Genomic DNA, 17,107 nt, shown 5'->3' with positions numbered 1-17,107 from the left:
TCTAAAATAGAGAAGGAGAAGAGGAAGAAGAAGAGTAAACCGTTAGTTTGTTACCAAATCAAAAGCGGTTATTTTGTTTATGAATTGCCATAGATGAGAGAGTTCGTTGCTTGAGTCTTTCGATTCTGTTTAGCCGGCTGACAAAAGGCCCAGAGTTACTCACAGCAGCGCATAGAAAAGAAGATAAATGTGTGTGTACGTATGTGTATATCTATATCTATACACTGAGTATGCGTGTGTGTATGAGTGTGTGTTTGTAGATCATAAAACAACAGACACTTCCTCGAGGATGCCACGTCGAGGGGGCAATCACTTGTCGCTGTCATTCGACCAGCCACTTTTTTATGGTTTTTCATTTTCCCGAAAACCCAGCAAAGTAAACATGAGTGCTAGGAAAATCTCAGCCAGAGGCAAACCACCGACAGTGGTTCACCACTTGTGCCCCTTGGCATTGCTATTGAAAATCGTAATTCTGTTTACTTTTCACTCTCCGATTTTTTCGGGCACTTGTAACAGGACCGTCTCCCTGACTGACTGTCTGTCAGTCTCTGTCTGTCTGCCTGGCAGAACTAATTTATGCTCAGTGGCCATGTGATGCCTGGCCGTACTTTCGGGGTCTCGCTCTCGCGACCCTCTCTCTCGACCTTTGCTCTAAACCAATTATACAAATTTATGCGCGTGATACTTCAGCTATGATGTAGCGCTCTCGGTAGAGCTGTTACCCCATAGTATATCAGGTGCTTTTCATTCCCATACCAATTCTTATTCCCTGTTGCCATGTGCATGTCCATGAAATGTAAAACATTCTCTGAACGCACTGCCATAAATTGTGTCACTAATGCAATTTTGCAATTAAAGTGCAACAAGAAAGTAAAGACAGATAATCGTCTCATTATATCTGTCATACTTTTCTGCTGCACACGATAGAAACTTTACCTGGTCTGCCAGGTAAAGAGATCTTATTTAAAGATAAGTTTAACTAGGGTTTGCTAGAATAAGAAGAGAACATGTTGCTGAAAGTTACTTAGAATTCTACTTTATACCCTATATTCCTATCCCTATATATAACATACTTAAATATTTGGATTATAGTAAAAATTTGTTATTGACATTCTGATATTGAGCAAGCATTGATATTGTAAACTGTTTACTTATCATATCATATTGACTGCTATTTGTGCATATTATTTACTACCTGTAACTCAATATGCCTACATATAACTCGATATGCCATAAATATTCTAGATTTGATTGTGTCAAAACTTCTGTTAAACCATTTTGTTATTGCTAGATAAATAATTTGATATATGATATTTGTAGGGTTCTTTCAGATATTAAATAAAAAGTTATCTCAATCTTTTACAAATTTACAGATATTAATGCTAACAGCAAGCGCGCTATATAACTGTTTTACAATCAGTTTGACTTAAACTTCAATTTTGTTTTCTATTTTGAGTGTTTTATTATTCATTAGGGTATTTTTTTCTTTGGAACATAAAATACTTCTGCACACACCTTCTCGTCGTTTTATATAAATGAATAATGATTGATTGTTGCCTTGATAAGAGCGCCTAACGAAGTGCCTAGATTTGTGGGCAGCGCCCGAGAGAAAACGTTATGAATTGATTAAATATTTTTGTGTTTTTTTTGGTCAATTCTTCAGCATAGCTAGTTGGGTAACTTTTCAAGAGTTAGCCATATGAATGAGTGTTTATAAGAAATATAAGTATAATAGTTACTAGTTAGTTAGACGTCTAGTATATTGTTATATAGTATATAATATATACTAGATTTATATATGATATATTTGATATCTGTCAATTTATGATATACAAGTTAGGTAGGATAAGTAATTATTATATTACTAACAATTCGAATTGAACTGATTCAGACTATAGCCGTTCACTAAGTAATTTTTTTAGAGAAATTTAAAAACGGTGTTTTTATGAAATGGTATATTTTGAATTTTTATCTACTAGCTCTTGTCATCTTGAGGGCTCTTGCCCCTAAAACCCAATATAAACTCGAAATATACATACATATTATATAATTATAATATATACATATAATTATTTATTAAAGTACTAGCATAAATATTACTCATGCATGTTAAAACTATTATAAATTAATAAAAAAAGATAAATAAAAAATATATATTATATTATAAACATTATATACAACATCATAAATGCACTTGTAACTGCTTCGAAGTTACATAAAACTTTTCTAGTTATAAAGCCATTTTATAATGGTTAGCAAAAAACAGAAGCTTCTGGGGGAGGAGGAGTACCCTGATCTGCCCTCTGGATTGCCTCCTGTGAGGATTGAACTCACGACCCCTGGTTTACAAGACCAGTGCTCTGCCACTGAGCTAAAGAGGCGTCTGCGGCAGAGGCGCTTAAGTAGCGAACTTGTGCGAACAATTGGCTTGCCTCGAGTCGTGTTGTCGCCATATCTTGTATCTTGTATCTTGTATCTTTGCGGCTTGTATCTGGCGCGAACACATGTTGACACAGTTGTCGCCTGCTGCTGATAACTGTGTTTTAGCTTGCAATATATGTATATAGATACATACATATATACATATACATAGTCGTGGCAAGGTCAGACAAAAGACCGGATATTAATTTTTCAAAAATTACACACACACACACACCATTTCAAGCAATTATTATCTTAATAATCATCATCATCATCAAGGCGCATCTGAGTCAAAGTTGGTATTGAAGTTGTGCCTCGGGCTGCGCTTCAGTGGCCCATGACAATTAGGGCCATAGAAATTCGGCGTTCGGCAGGCTCTGCTCACCTGTTGGCAAGTGAAACCTGTAATGGAATTCGAGATGCCGACGAAGTCTGATGTGCAGATGGAGTTACATCCATTAGGCCTCGAAATGAAAACGACATGCCCAATGAACAAATATTTTCACATCATCATTTTGATTACCGCAGTTTATTGTTGTTGTTGCTATTCTTCTTCTTCATCTTACGCGTGTGTGAGTGTGTGTGTGTGTGTTCGATTTCAGTTTCGAGGCAGCAGTGCGTGCAAAATGGATCAACGATCTCTGCGCGCTTCACTGACCCATCTTTCTTGCCGACCAACTGCTACGCCCCGGCGTCCCCTTGGCCAAATCCCATTGGCAAACGATTTCATTTGAAGCCTTCTTCGACATCTGATGCACACATTGTGGCCCTAGAGGGTTTCACAAGGCGCCCTGAACGTCGCGGCGCGTCGCTTACCTGGCCTCTGCCCAAAAATAAAGGTAATTGCAATTAGGTGAGACAAACAACTGGCGCGTGCTGAGCGCGCACAACCAGAGACCTTAAAACAATATACATGTATACATAGAGAGATATTTATATATGTGTATGTGTAGAACAGCTGTTTTACACATTCGAGGCGTTAACATCACACACTTTATCAAACCCATTCGAGTCAAAGAGGATCTACAAAGGAGTTCGGTGTAGGCAGCTCATGTCAGACATATGGCAGAGCAGAGTTTTTCCTTTAAACAATTTCAAATCATTTGGATAAGAAAAGTAGGCAAAAATAGACAAAAGCTATAAATAATAAATAAATAATAATAGGTATTAAAATAATGTATATGTAAATATAAGATAGTATACATATAATCATAATTCAAAATCAGGCAACCGAATGTGGCTTAGATTTCATTAAATTCTAGAGCAATTCATTATGCTCTAGTTCTTATTAAAACGAACATATAAAATACAACTACATATATAGCAAACTTATACATATATTTAATATTCATTTAGGAGCTTCGAAATGGTGTATGTAAATATTCTATATAGACAAATAAAACAGAAGCGCTCTACTGCAATTTCAATTTCAAAGTGATAAGTTTAATGGATCTTAAGTGGAGAGAGTATGAGTGAAGAGTGCCGACTTATGAACAAGTGGTGAGTGAAGAGTGGAGAGAGCATAAGTGGGGAGTGCATAAGCATGCAGTAAAATGTCCCCTCCTATAAATTCATAACAGATTCGTATGCCTTAAAGCTTTGTGCTCTGAGAAGCGCTGACAATACATACATTTACCATTTGCATACATACATATATCATATTTCAAGTAGAGGCTAAATATATTCGTTGTTGAATATTTCAAGCTGATATAAATATAAATACAAGATAATTAGATCAATATTCTGATCAATATTCTAAGTACTGACGTTATGACGTATATTAGAAAAAGGATTCAAGAGTGTTATATCTTAAAAGCTATTTCGCTGGCATGGCTATATAGTATATACACTCGTTGTTTCGATCAAGAGTATAATACTTCATCTCCTTAGAGTAGAGTAGAGAAACGCGATCAGAGGATACATACAGAATATTGAGAAACGCGATCAGAAGATGTGTATATACAAGGCTCTTCATATTCGTCTGACTCATCTGTCAACCCTATATCTTTTGACAGAGACGTCAGATCGCTTAATGACATACCGCTTTGGAATCGTCAGCCCAGGCAAATTTTTATCATGCCACGCGAGCTCTTCCAAATTGTTGAATTTTACATTCTACTGCCTCTTTCAATATCTTTACTCTAAACCATATACAGATTAAGATTTTTTATATACCATACAGCATGCGGACATAAATAATACAATATATTTGTTAAATTTAGCCTTCATATGTGGCTAAGTTTCAAAACTTACCCCAAATATTGGTTATCAAACACATCTGTTATTAGGTACTTCTGTGAAGTTTCAATTTTGTGTTTCTCAAATCGCATTAAAGCAAAACCGCAAAACGATTTCAGGGCACTGAGTGAGTGCATTAATTCATAGCAAATCCCATTCGAGTTTTATTAGCTGCATTTAGCAGCTTAATTTTTTTTCTTTCGTTTTTCCGTTTTTTATTGATCGACCCCGAAATAGGTGAACAATGCGGGATTTGGGTGAGAAATTGCCTGATTTAGTGTAAAATTGGCAGCTAACGAAATGAGCTCCGAAATGCTGCTGACAGCCGGAGAGCCAGAAAAGCAGATAGTCCGATAGGCGTAGAGCGCATATTTCAACAACTGCATAAAAAAAGGACGAGAGAGACGGGAGGCTGCGAAGCTGCAATTCGTCACAGGCTGTCAGAGCAACGGGAACTCATCAATCTCCTGGCTCAGGTTGTAACTGTATTAGAGAGGGGCTGACGTAACGATTTACATGCTCATTGTGCTGCAGGCTTATGTGTCCGGCGTGCTGTGCTACATGTCCTGCATGCTGCATCCTATACTGCGCACGCGTCACGCGCAGCGGCAGCGGCAGCAATTCGCTTGCAGCTGTCGCCGTTGACGCCGACGCCGACGCTGACGCCACTCGACATAAAATTGTAAGCCAATGTTGTTGTAGTTGTAGTTGTTGTTATTGCTGTTGTTGTTGTTGTTGCTGTCTTTCAACCCCCTTCAATGTGTGCAGCGCACATTTGGCATTAGCTTTTGTTTTCCACTTGAATCGCTGCACAGTCGAGAGCGCATTTTCCATTGTTGCTTTTCCGTAAACATTCCGATTTTTTACATGAGTTTTCACTCAGTTCTTTTTTATATATTTTTTAAATTTTTATCGAGGCTCTTCATTAATTTGAAAGCCAAAGAGTTTCATTAATGAAAACTCAATTATGCCCTTTGTTGGTTTTCTTTTATTTTTATTTTTTTTCTCGCTCCCGCTGACACTCAGAATTCCCTATTTTCAGTCACTTTGCTCTGTTATCCCGTTGCGCTGCTTTCAATGTTATTTATTTTTTTAAAGAAATTTTCAATCTAAACTGGGAAAACACATGTGGCGCTTCGAAGGGAACTGTAATGCCTGGAGGTATACTTAATTGTATGATTAGTAAAAACACACAAACAACTTCTGAAAATGTAGCGAAAGTTAAATTTTGTGTATTGAATCATAGAATTGACGATTTTATTATCAGTTGCGTGTTATTTAAAGAACTTGTTAGGAACGTGAATGAAGCTGACGTAAAGCTTAGCAATGGAATGATGTAACAGTTGACTCTGCTGATGTTTCTATTCTTCCATCTTGAACGACCAACACAATAAGAGAGATTAACAAAGAAAGAACTTTTATAGATAATGAGTAAAGAGTAGTTATTATCTTATATATGCTAAGCAGTGGCGTCTTGGAGAGGGTGGGTGTGATGTGTTCCCATCTTCTTTATCTACTTAAATCGTTAATTAGTCTTTCCAAAAATAGTCTGTCCATGTCCATGCATGGTTTAGTGCTTTTTGTTTCCCATAGACTCAAAAGCTAGGCTTCTGAATTTTGGCAAATATATTTGATTCATTAAACTAGCTATTCCGCAGCTATTTAACAGCTAATCAACAGATAAATAGAACCATAAAATAAGAGCCGTAAAATAAGAACTGTTATTCTGTAGTGGCTCTAGCATTTCAGCAGTTAGTAGTGCCATAGCAGAGCCATATAATAATAGCTTTTAGGTAAATAAGAACTGTTCGCTCGAATGTATCCAACTGTAGAGCTAACACTTACTTTATATGCTACGAATCAGACTCTCCATCCATCTCTAAGATCTTACATATATACTGTGGAATTCGTACAAATTTACATTTAAATTTTCCACATTTCTATATAAATATATATGTCGGGGCGTTGCGTTTCTCGTTCACGTTTTCCATCTTAGTTGCGCGTACCAACGGATTCCCGGTGTTTCGCCAAACTCTTTTTAAATGCTCTTTCTCGTTCAATAGTCTTTGACCACGTGTCTGATTTCTCTTCTACTGTCGAAGCCTCTAATAATGGTCGCACATTCTTGTTTATCGAAAGCACAGCGACCCTGCTGCGAACGACATAACTAGCCGTCTCGCTCTCACCCAGCGACTCCCGGGACCACGTTCAGCAACAGCTATTGTTGTCTCTCTCTTAGTGACAGTGCATCCTTTAATTGCACTACAATAATAAATCAATCGATTAACACGAATTGCCAGTCTTTCTCAACACTGCATCTTCAACATCAGTCTAATATCTCACTGATACGACATATATAAGCTATGTTTCCATATCAATTGTTTTTGGCTCTGAAATGAGCTGTTTACGAGATGTTTATATATGCTACTTGCTAAATGTTTTGACCTAAATGCATCCATTTTAGGTTTCTCTATTATGTTTTATAGTGCTTTACAATGGGTATATAATAACGTTATATATGTTAATAAACCATGATAAGCCGATAGAAAATGAATGGGCATACGCTTGTAAAATGTGGAGATAACATGGAGCAAGGCTATTGTCAGGTATAACCGATTACAAGCTGCCGAAAATATCTACTCTTACTCTTAAAATATATGTAGGTATAGATAGATCTCGGGAGTTGACTGTTTCAGGTCTCTAAGACTTTTTCTGATTGGTAGTAGGTCATGATCTATCTATTCTTTTCATTTCGTCAAGCGACCCAAAAAAGAGAGATTTTATAACTATTTTGGTTTTAATAATAACAATGGTTCAACAAATTTATCAGATTGTTTAATCTTAGGTTGATTGTATGCATAGTCATTGGAACCATGAATTAAACATTTGATTATTGACTGAGTTAGAACTGCTCATAAAAATCGTATAGAAACCCATTTATAGACAAGTGGACTAATCAGATCAGTTGTCATATACAACATATATGGATAAGTATTCAACAAATGTTATTCTACTATAATATATGAATAAACATTAGCTAATGATTATTAAGAACACACTTTAAACTGTTCTAGAAATATTTATTATGTATTTCTGTTGTATACAGAAAAACCATGATATAGAAAAAGGAATTAAAGATAATTGGGTATAATCATAATAGATCAAGCTCTCAAGCTAATAAATCATAGGCAACAGCAGTTAGCTCAGCTTAAGCGGATCGAACTCGAATCCGAAATCGGCTTCAGGGCTGAGCCATTAAAATGGATTTCTCAGCTTAAGTCCATTGAGATGCAATTGAGTTGTTTTCGATTGTGTGTTGCGATGTCTATTCAATGTCAGCAAAGTGATTCGAATTGAATTTGAATAATGCGAACATGTCTGTGTGTCAACAGAGATTTCAACTTGAACTCGAAATTTATTTAAATGATCGTTTTAAATTAATTAAGAAGCGCAATTAAATTTGCATTGCCCGAGGGGAGGGGCAACGAAACTCGTTTGTCGGCTTCACAAATACATTTTACATATATGTACAAGAGCCATAAAACATGCTAAAAGTGTTTCTTTTTTCTTGGCTTCGGGCTAAGCCACACACAATGGCTGGCCCCAAATGGTTATAAATTATTTATGACGGCTTAAATGTCAAGAGCTCAACCATAGCTCAACACCCACAATGAGTGACATTTTACGTACGAGATTTCGACTGGATTGGCTAAAAATGTTTTAATTATGTTGCAATACGATTTAACCATTTAGTTGAGGCCTTTAATTGCTTTGTCTGCCGTCCATTTGTTTGCGTTGCCTGTCTCTGGGCGGAGTCCATACCCATTGAAGCCACAATAGAGTGCTCTGAATACAGGAAGTCCGTTGCACAATAACAATAACAAACGGAGACAAATAGGAATGCAGCTGGGCGTGTGGAGAGTTTATGACAAGCAAATACCCTAAGGGAATAGCCCACGTAACAAGATTTTACCATACATATTAGGTTCTTAAGGGAATTAAGAAATTAGCTATGAATGTTAAGAAATACAATATATAATTTGTTCAAATAAAAAAAAAAAAAAATGCGGTCTCTGTATCAGTATTTATTGGCATATTAAAGAAAAATATGAAAATTTCAGTAGTTTGGCTATTTAAGAAAAATCATTTAAAATTGCAAGTCGCTAGCTTTTGTAGTTCTCGAGATCTGCGAAAAGACTCTTAGAGAGGAATTTATATAAGCAGATTAAAAGTCTCAATAGTACTTAACAACTACGCAATTTCAGTCAATATACCCTATTTGTCACATTGCCAAGGTATAAATAGTGCAGTTTTTCAATTGCAACGGAACTTTAATGAAATTTTTGCACAATCAAGAATCGAAAACGTAGTAAAAACTGTAATTAACTGACGGCACTCGAGTGCATTTAGTTAGGGTCCAGAAGTATTTAGAGAGTGGGTAGTTGGGTCATTTATTCCACATGAATTTGCATATACACATCTGTATAATAATCATCAGTGTGGGAAAGACATCGCAGCTCACATACACAATCGGGCACAATGCACTACAATTAGGGGTAGCTGAAGAGGGAGGGGAACTGGCAATGGGTATGACGACTGCTGCTGCTGCTGCTGCTGTTGAGAGTGATAAATATTTTGCGCTTGAATGACAGGCCATAAAGAGCGGGAACTCGATTGATAATGGAGCGTGGTTCAATCAGACTTGTAACAGTGATTAACGGGACGCATCCTTTGAGTGGCCAACTGACTGTACTGTACAACAACAACACGACAACGACAACGACAACGACAACTGCAACAGTAACTGCAAGTGACAGCTGTCGGATTTGGTGTAAGCATCGTTTATTTGCGACTTACATAGAATTGTAGTGCTTCATCAGGCCCCTTTTGATTGATGATGACTCGAGCAAGGGCTTCTGACATGCTGTCCAGTTGCCCATTCGCCTGACAACAGCCACCCTTGCGATCGTTTTCCAACACTGACAATCGCTGTAAAGGGTTACAATGCGAAAGTCAATGCTGCGATTCAACAGCTTATGAAATTACCATACAGCCATCATCCATGGCCATTCGCGCAGTCGCCCTTAGGCTGCGTCCTCTTTTCAGGCAAGTTCACGGTCTCGATATCGCGTTCCCATTGTGCATAATGCATTTTCACAGCGGTCTACCACCCCGAAAGGAAGAAAAAAAAAAAAAGCGAAAGTGGGCGTTGTAATGTTGACACTGTAATTTACGCATTTCTCCTTTTATGCGACACGCCAAATTTGCATAACGCATCCAGCTTCAATAGCGAAAGGGCTGTCGCATCGTAACTCGATATGCGAGCAGACTGCATATTATGCTTGCAACTACAATAGCTCCGAAATTAAATGCTTTTCATATGCCTTTATGGCCTTAAAGTACAGTTGTGGAGGTAGTTACCTGAATGTACGTAGAGCTAAAGAATGAATTTTTAATTTTAATTTTTTTTTTTCATTGGAAAACTATGTAAAGAATTATGTCAAATTTTATTAGTTATATTATTATTTTTAATATTATATTATATATTTTTTTTTAAATAATCATAATACTCAGAATATTTATTTTTATATTACTATGAATTTGTCAAATGTTAAAACTAATTGAGTTACATTTTACTTCTATATTAAAGAAAACTTTAATACATTACACATTAATTAAAACGAAAATTCATAAAATATTTCTGTATGTAATTACAATACGCTGCAATTTCTTTCATAGAAACATCAACATTTACACAATCAAGTCAAAGTTTGTAGAACTGCTCAAACTTCAGTTAGGTTTCCCACGTCACAGTTACAGATAGAATAGAATAGGCCCAGCTAGAGTCGCGTTCTTCTTTACAAGTTACCATAACAAATTGCTGCTTGAAAGTACACACTTACACATTGCAGACATTTGGAACATTTCTGGGACCAACTTGTCTTAATTAGTCGAACAAACAAATGTAGACAGCAGAAGTAGCAGCTCACCAGCTCGACAGCACAACAGCTGGTGGTGGTGGCTCCATTTCCAAGGCAATTGGCTGATGCTAGATAACACTTGGCTCGGCATTAATTGCAGATAGCATTAACACGTCTTTAAATTGGCTAATTCCCTAATGGCACTACGCCTCGTACAGCCAGGCAGTCAGATAGGCAAGCAAGCTGCCAACTGTTCAAACAGCCCCCGAACAACAAAATACGCACGCAACAACAAACGCCGTAGCTTGCTCAAATATTATTATAGGTTTTAGCGTGGCGCGTTGCTCATGCCTCTTTAGCTCAGTGGCAGAGCACTGGTCTTGTAAACCAGGGGTCGTGAGTTCAATCCTCACAGGAGGCAACTCCGAAACTAGATTTATTTTTTATTATTTATTTATTTATAATTGATAAATAATTGTAAAATATAAATTATCTTTATGATTTAAATATTAAAATTATTTGTTTTAAAATACAATTAATTATATAAAATGAATATTATAGTTCAATTGGCTACATTTAAGTTAAAAATGCTTATTAATAGCTATAAATACTATATTTAACTTTTTCGCATTGTTTGTTATCATATTTTAGTGTATTTTATTTTATTAATTGAAAATGAGCAATTTACTCATATGCTTCTAGATCTTTCCAATGTTTTAATATAGTCTCCCTCAATCAAACAATACTAAACTTATTATATTTATTGTAAACATAATTATTAATTTGATTGTTGTATTATAAAATAAAAATATTATTATTATTATTAAATAAAATATAATTAAACATTTAATATACTTTAATATTTAAAATAATATTCATTTTAAATTATTAGTTATTTTAATCATGCAAAGTTTTCATTAGTGCGTGAAATACAACCATAAAAGTGCTGAATATATTAATAGACAATAGCGCCATTTTAATAAAATTCGATTTTTTTTTTGTTAGTTTAACTTTTAATATAAAAGTAAAAAATTAATAAACACTTATCAGAACTTTTAAAAAGATTGCCTCCTGTGAGGATTGAACTCACGACCCCTGGTTTACAAGACCAGTGCTCTGCCACTGAGCTAAAGAGGCGAATGGGGCATGTGCGTCAGACAACTCACATCATGTAAAGAGAGTGCTCACCGCCATAATTGACTTTCATTCGTCACCTAAATATAGGAAGTTCTTTTAATAAACTTAACTGTGTTTTCGTGTATGAACAACTGTGCTGCTAGTCGAAGTTCAAATTCCACTGCCGACGCTTTCTATGTATTCAGTCGTTGCGCGGCGTTGCCGGCTATGTGAAAATCGAAAAAGAAGAGTGTCAGAAGAAATTTCGAAAATTTGTTTGTAAACAAATTTCAAGCTATACGCTCTCTCGCGTATCTCGCAATAGATTTCATTCTCAGCTGCTCTGAATAGCTCTGAAATGCTTCTTCGATCTAAAAATAAAAGGCCCGCGACCGATTGTCTGGATACCACCACACGTTGTAGGCCATTCAGTTCGAGTGCAGTATTCAGCGGCGACAGAAGCGGTCCTAAAATTTTCACTACTTGCATAATTTGAGATTTGATAGCTGATTTTTAATTAAATATTGTGTTAACGCCATGAAAATGCCACTTAGCCAGAAGAAGGGCTTCTTTGCCGAGTACTATCTGAAGCTGCGCGAAGCAGGTGGCGCCAGCTGCGAGGCGGACATAGCCAAGTTATCCGCATGCGGCACAGATGACGAGCGCGTGGCCTATGTGGACCAGCTGCCCTGGGTGCGTGACGGTGATGCGGACCTGCAAGTGCAGCGGGAATTCAATGGAAAGAATGCAACTGTTGCAGCAGAGCTGAAGGAGCGAGCCACGACGGCCTTCAAGCAGAAGAAATGGCTGGAGGCCATGTTGCTCTACAGCAGATGCTATGTGACGTTGCCACATGACAAGCGTGAGTGAAAGTCTTATACTATAAAGTGAACTCTTATACTATATAAATAACTGTTATACTTGTACATATTCTAGTGGCGGAGCGTTCTATTGCACTGGCCAACCGCTCGGCCACTTTGTATCACATGCAGAAGCACAGCGAGTGCCTGGTGGACATCAGACGCGCCCTGGAGCTGGAGTATCCCAAGGAGCTCGTCTACAAGCTATATGAGCGCCAGGCGCGCTGTTATATGGCTCTGAAGGACTATCCGCGCACGATCAACGCCTTAAAGTAGGTGAAGTTGGAAATTTGAAAAGATTTTGACTAATATCTCAATTGATTATCTAGAAAATGCATCACGGCCACGGATGACTCCACGTTGCCCGCTGACAGGCGATCCAAGCTGCATCTGGATGCCATGACCATGATCAAGATGCTGGAGAACGATCCGCGCACAGCCAAGCAAGCCGCCAAGCAGCAGAAGCTGAAGGAAGCCAAATCCTCCACTCCAACTCTGGAGCAGGCTCAAACGCTGCCCTACGAAAAGGAGTTTGTTAGCGATCTGGTTCGTATCGATCAGAACCCGCAGGAGGGCAGATTTGCACGCGCTGCGTCCGATGTGCAGGTGGGCCAGGAGCTGCTAGTCGAGCATCCCTATGTAGCTGTGCTGCTCGAGAAATACGCGCAGACTCACTGCGAATTCTGCTTTATGCGGTAAGTGAGAGATGAGATAGAAATTGATGGGAAGGTGTGAAGTGGCTGATGATCAATGTTTAATGTAGGTCCATATTCATAGGGATATTTATAGGAAATTTAGGGAAAGGTCAAAGAAAATCTATTGAAATATAATATTGATTATATTAAAATGAGAAAAAACTACGGACAAAATCACATATCATATAAATAAATATAGAATATATAGAAAACTCTCTTGTTTATAAAATAATATAAATAACGCAAAATATATATAATATTTTTAGTGAGGCTAAATTCTTCATTAATACTAAAAATATTTTAATATTAGTAGCTTTGACTACTACTAATGACTAGTAAATACAAATAATGGGAAATGTGATATACATCAATATTTAGACCCTGAGAGATATACACCAACAATATGGCTTACTCATATTTCACCTTCTGCGAATCTTATTGTTCGCTGATTACTTTAGTTAAGTTAGTCATCATATAGTAAGCAAATTATATAGTATATATGTTAAAGCTGCCAATAATGAGAGAGTTATTCGAATTTAAAGCTGATTTAGATTGTAGATTTTACATTTTTGCTTATCTTAAATGCATGCACAAGTTATTGGTGTTTGTAGGTGAATTCATGAATTATATATATGACATACTCACATCAGCTGGCTGTTAAGCAGGTATAATATAATGTAAAGGTAATATAAGTATTTATCAAAAACTTTTATGAAAGACAATATTTTTTCAAGTAGACCAAAAATAGAACTATGTCTCTCAGTCTTTGCCTAGGGTCTTCAGCAAATAAGTAAAAAATTCCAGACCTACTGTGGGCCTTATGGAGCCTTAAGTAGAGCCATTTGGAACATAGAGCAAAAGACTGGATACTAAAGTAGAGGGAGAGGTAGCAGGATTAAAAAGAATTAAACTTTTAAATACATTGACTAAATGAAAATAATTAATACATAAATGCGAAATTAAATACTTTTAACTAAATTGTTAATTATACAAATAAGTAATATTTAACAAATATTTATCAGTAATATTTTAACAAGTGATATTTTGTATTTAAATAAATTTTTTTTTTATCTGTAATATTTTGTATTTTTTGATTTCATTCATACACTTATATTTTATTTATTTCAATTTTTAATGTCTTTGTTTATTCAATTGTTATCTTTACAACTCTTATGCTCCACTGATAACTATTTGCAGCACTGTGGTGCCTGTGTCTTGTCCGGGTTGCTCGGACGTCATCTACTGCTCGGAGCAGTGCCAGCAGAAGGCCGCCGCCAAGTACCACAAATTCGAATGTGGACTTTTGCCAGTGATCTGGCGCTCCGGTGCCTCGATCAACAATCACATGGCGCTGCGCATCATTGCCAGCAAGCCGCTGGACTACTTTATGCAGCTGAGAGCCAGTCTGGACGAGGAGCTCTCACTGGAGCAGCTCTTGAGGTTTGTCATTTTGTTACTTGCTATTTGCTCGGTGATTTCTGATTTCCTCTTTTGGTTTGCAGTCTGCCCAAAGATGACTTTCGACGCGTCGCACATCTGGAGCGGCATCAGAAGGAGCGACCCCCGTCGAACTTCTTTCAATATGTGCTGATGGCGCGCTTTCTCACCAGATGCCTGCAGGCGGCGGGCTACTTTGGCAGCGAGCCGAAGTCGGAGCAGGTGAGCGCCATTGGCGGTCTGCTGCTGCGCTGCCTGCAGTTCATTCAGTTCAACACGCACGAGGTGGCCGAGCTGCATAAATATGCGGCCGAGGGCAGGGAGAAGTCGATCTTCATTGGCGGCGCCATCTATCCGACGCTTGCGCTGTTCAATCACTCATGTGACCCCGGCGTGGTCAGGTACTTTCGCGGCAACACCATCCACATTAACACCGTGCGACCCGTGGAGGCGGGGCTGCCCATCAATGAGAACTACGGGCCCATCTACACGCAGGACAAGCGCGAAGATCGCCAGGCCAGGCTGAAGGAGCTGTACTGGTTCGAGTGCAACTGCGACGCCTGCCTGGAGAATTGGCCGCTGTTCGACGACCTGCCCAGGGACATCATTCGCTTCCGTTGCGAGGCGCCCAACAACTGCACGGCGGTCATTGAGGTGCCGCCCAGCTGCAACGACTTCATGATCAAGTGCGTCACCTGCGGCGAGCTGACGAACATACTGAAGGGCCTCAAGGTCATGCAGGACACGGAGATGATGACGCGCACGGCCAAACGGCTCTACGACACCGGCGACTATGCCAAGGCGCTCAACAAGTTTGTCGATCTGCTGCGCATCATGTACGAGGTGTTGGCGCCCCCATTTCCCGACTTTTGCGAGTGCCAGCAGCACCTGAAGGATTGCTTCCTTAATCTGGGCAATGTCTACAACCTGAACTGATCAATATCAATTGCATGGAATTTAATGGCCTTTTCAATAAAATACTCAAGTTACAAAATACTACTATTTAATGAATATTTATTTGTAATTGCTGAAAAATTGCCCTCAATTGTCTCAATTAGAAATTTAATATATTCATTTATACAATCCCCCATCTCACTCCCTCGCTGCCATTCCTTCCCGTGTAAGAGTAGTAGTTCATTAGACATTTCCCATTATTTATTTAATAAATACTCCAGCTGGAATAGCTTATACTGCTGCAGCGTCCCTCGTTCAGTTTGCTGCAGCCGGCATAGCCGCTGTAACCGTAATAACAGCAGCGATAACAGCTTGTTATGGGCTTCCAGCTGGTCACTGTAACATTGAAAAAACATATATATATACATATATTAATATATATAGTCCGACCTTCAATAATTTGTGCTCTACTTACATCCACAGCTCCAGCGAACATATTTATTTTCGGCTTGCTCCTTCAGATAACATTTCAGCCCACCTCCGCTCTCATGCGAGTCCCACAGCCACGGTGGGAATTGTGGAACATATGTTGGGCGGCTGGGATGGTGTGGAACGTATGTGGGCGGCGTATAAATAGGATAAGTTGGTGTGGTAGTGTCTGGCCCTGGCTCTGTGCTGGGAATTGTTGTTGCTTCTGTTGGTGCTTCAGTTGTGGTTGTTGGCATTGTAGGCTTATCAGTTGTTGTTGGGGCAGGCTCTGTAGCAGTGGTTGTTGTCTCCGCTAACTCGGTAACAGCTTCAACAGTGGTTGTGGGAAAATCTTCAGGAAATTCGACAGGAATATCTTGCGCCTGGACTTGGACTTGAACGTGCACTTGGATCAATAGCCAGAGCAGGCATATTGAATTCAACTTGAATTGTAATGTCATTATGGCAAGAATCAATAGTTCGTGTTGTCGCGTGCTGCTTGCGTTTCAGACTGATCGTCAGTCGAACTACCGAGACGAGCATCTAGTGCGCCCGCTGCGAAAACCGTATTAAATTTACTTAGGCGATTCGTGGAAAACGCATGAGTAATTTGTTTTCGGCTCGCTTAAATCGCAAAAAAGTAAATAAATAAAAACAATGCTGTGGCACATTTCTCGTAGTGTATGTCGCAGCTGCTAATAGCAGCCCACTGCCCGCTCAGCCAGTGGAGGGCAACTCGGCTGAGTCTTATCAGTGGTGAAACCCGCAAACGAACACCGCTTAATTTACTCAACTGCGGGTGGATGAGCACGCGTGCGCGACTTACCTTGTAATATATTTATCGTCGCATTTTTAATGGACTCAATTTTGGTATTCGCTGTTGTTGTTGTTGCTGCTGTTTGGCAACAACACCCGCATATGCTGCAGTGCCTGATGACGCAAAAGAACTTTTGTGCTCAATCACATTTTGCATGAATGAACGAAGCGAAGTCTCTCATATGCAAATCTGATTGTTATTGAACTTCAATTAGCACGTACACTCCCCGAGGGACATTCA

General features: G+C 38.5%; 2 protein-coding genes and 3 non-coding genes across 5 annotated transcripts; 2 read left to right on the top strand and 3 right to left on the bottom strand.

Moving 5' to 3' along the window:
* Nucleotides 1-2,309: 2,309 nt before the first annotated feature.
* Nucleotides 2,310-2,381, bottom strand: Trnat-ugu. The gene has a single exon. It is a non-coding gene; the product is annotated as a tRNA-Thr (tRNA).
* Nucleotides 2,382-10,929: 8,548 nt separating this feature from the next.
* On the top strand, nt 10,930-11,001 carry Trnat-ugu. Its single transcript has one exon. It is a non-coding gene; the product is annotated as a tRNA-Thr (tRNA).
* A 644-nt stretch (nt 11,002-11,645) lies between these two features.
* Nucleotides 11,646-11,717, bottom strand: Trnat-ugu. The gene has a single exon. It is a non-coding gene; the product is annotated as a tRNA-Thr (tRNA).
* Nucleotides 11,718-12,112: 395 nt separating this feature from the next.
* Nucleotides 12,113-15,684, top strand: LOC6580619 (SET and MYND domain-containing protein 4). Its single transcript, XM_002006409.4, has 5 exons — nt 12,113-12,558; nt 12,633-12,828; nt 12,886-13,251; nt 14,449-14,691; nt 14,754-15,684. Exons 1-5 carry the CDS (start codon nt 12,234-12,236, stop codon nt 15,622-15,624), a joined length of 2,001 nt encoding a protein of 666 aa, XP_002006445.1. The 5' UTR covers nt 12,113-12,233; the 3' UTR covers nt 15,625-15,684.
* Nucleotides 15,675-16,571, bottom strand: LOC26528299 (mucin-2). Its single transcript, XM_015164325.3, has 2 exons — nt 16,058-16,571; nt 15,675-15,978 (listed from the first exon to the last, which is right to left on the bottom strand). The coding sequence occupies exons 1-2, from the start codon at nt 16,509-16,511 to the stop codon at nt 15,848-15,850; spliced, it is 585 nt and encodes a 194-aa protein (XP_015019811.1). The 5' UTR covers nt 16,512-16,571; the 3' UTR covers nt 15,675-15,847.
* Nucleotides 16,572-17,107: the final 536 nt, after the last annotated feature.

The sequence above is a fragment of the Drosophila mojavensis genome, unplaced genomic scaffold, assembly GCF_018153725.1.
Source record: "Drosophila mojavensis isolate 15081-1352.22 unplaced genomic scaffold, ASM1815372v1 contig_81, whole genome shotgun sequence".
Lineage (NCBI taxonomy): Eukaryota > Metazoa > Arthropoda > Insecta > Diptera > Drosophilidae > Drosophila > Drosophila mojavensis.
Note: the sequence above shows the minus strand (reverse complement) of the source record. Positions and strands in the feature narration are given on the sequence as shown.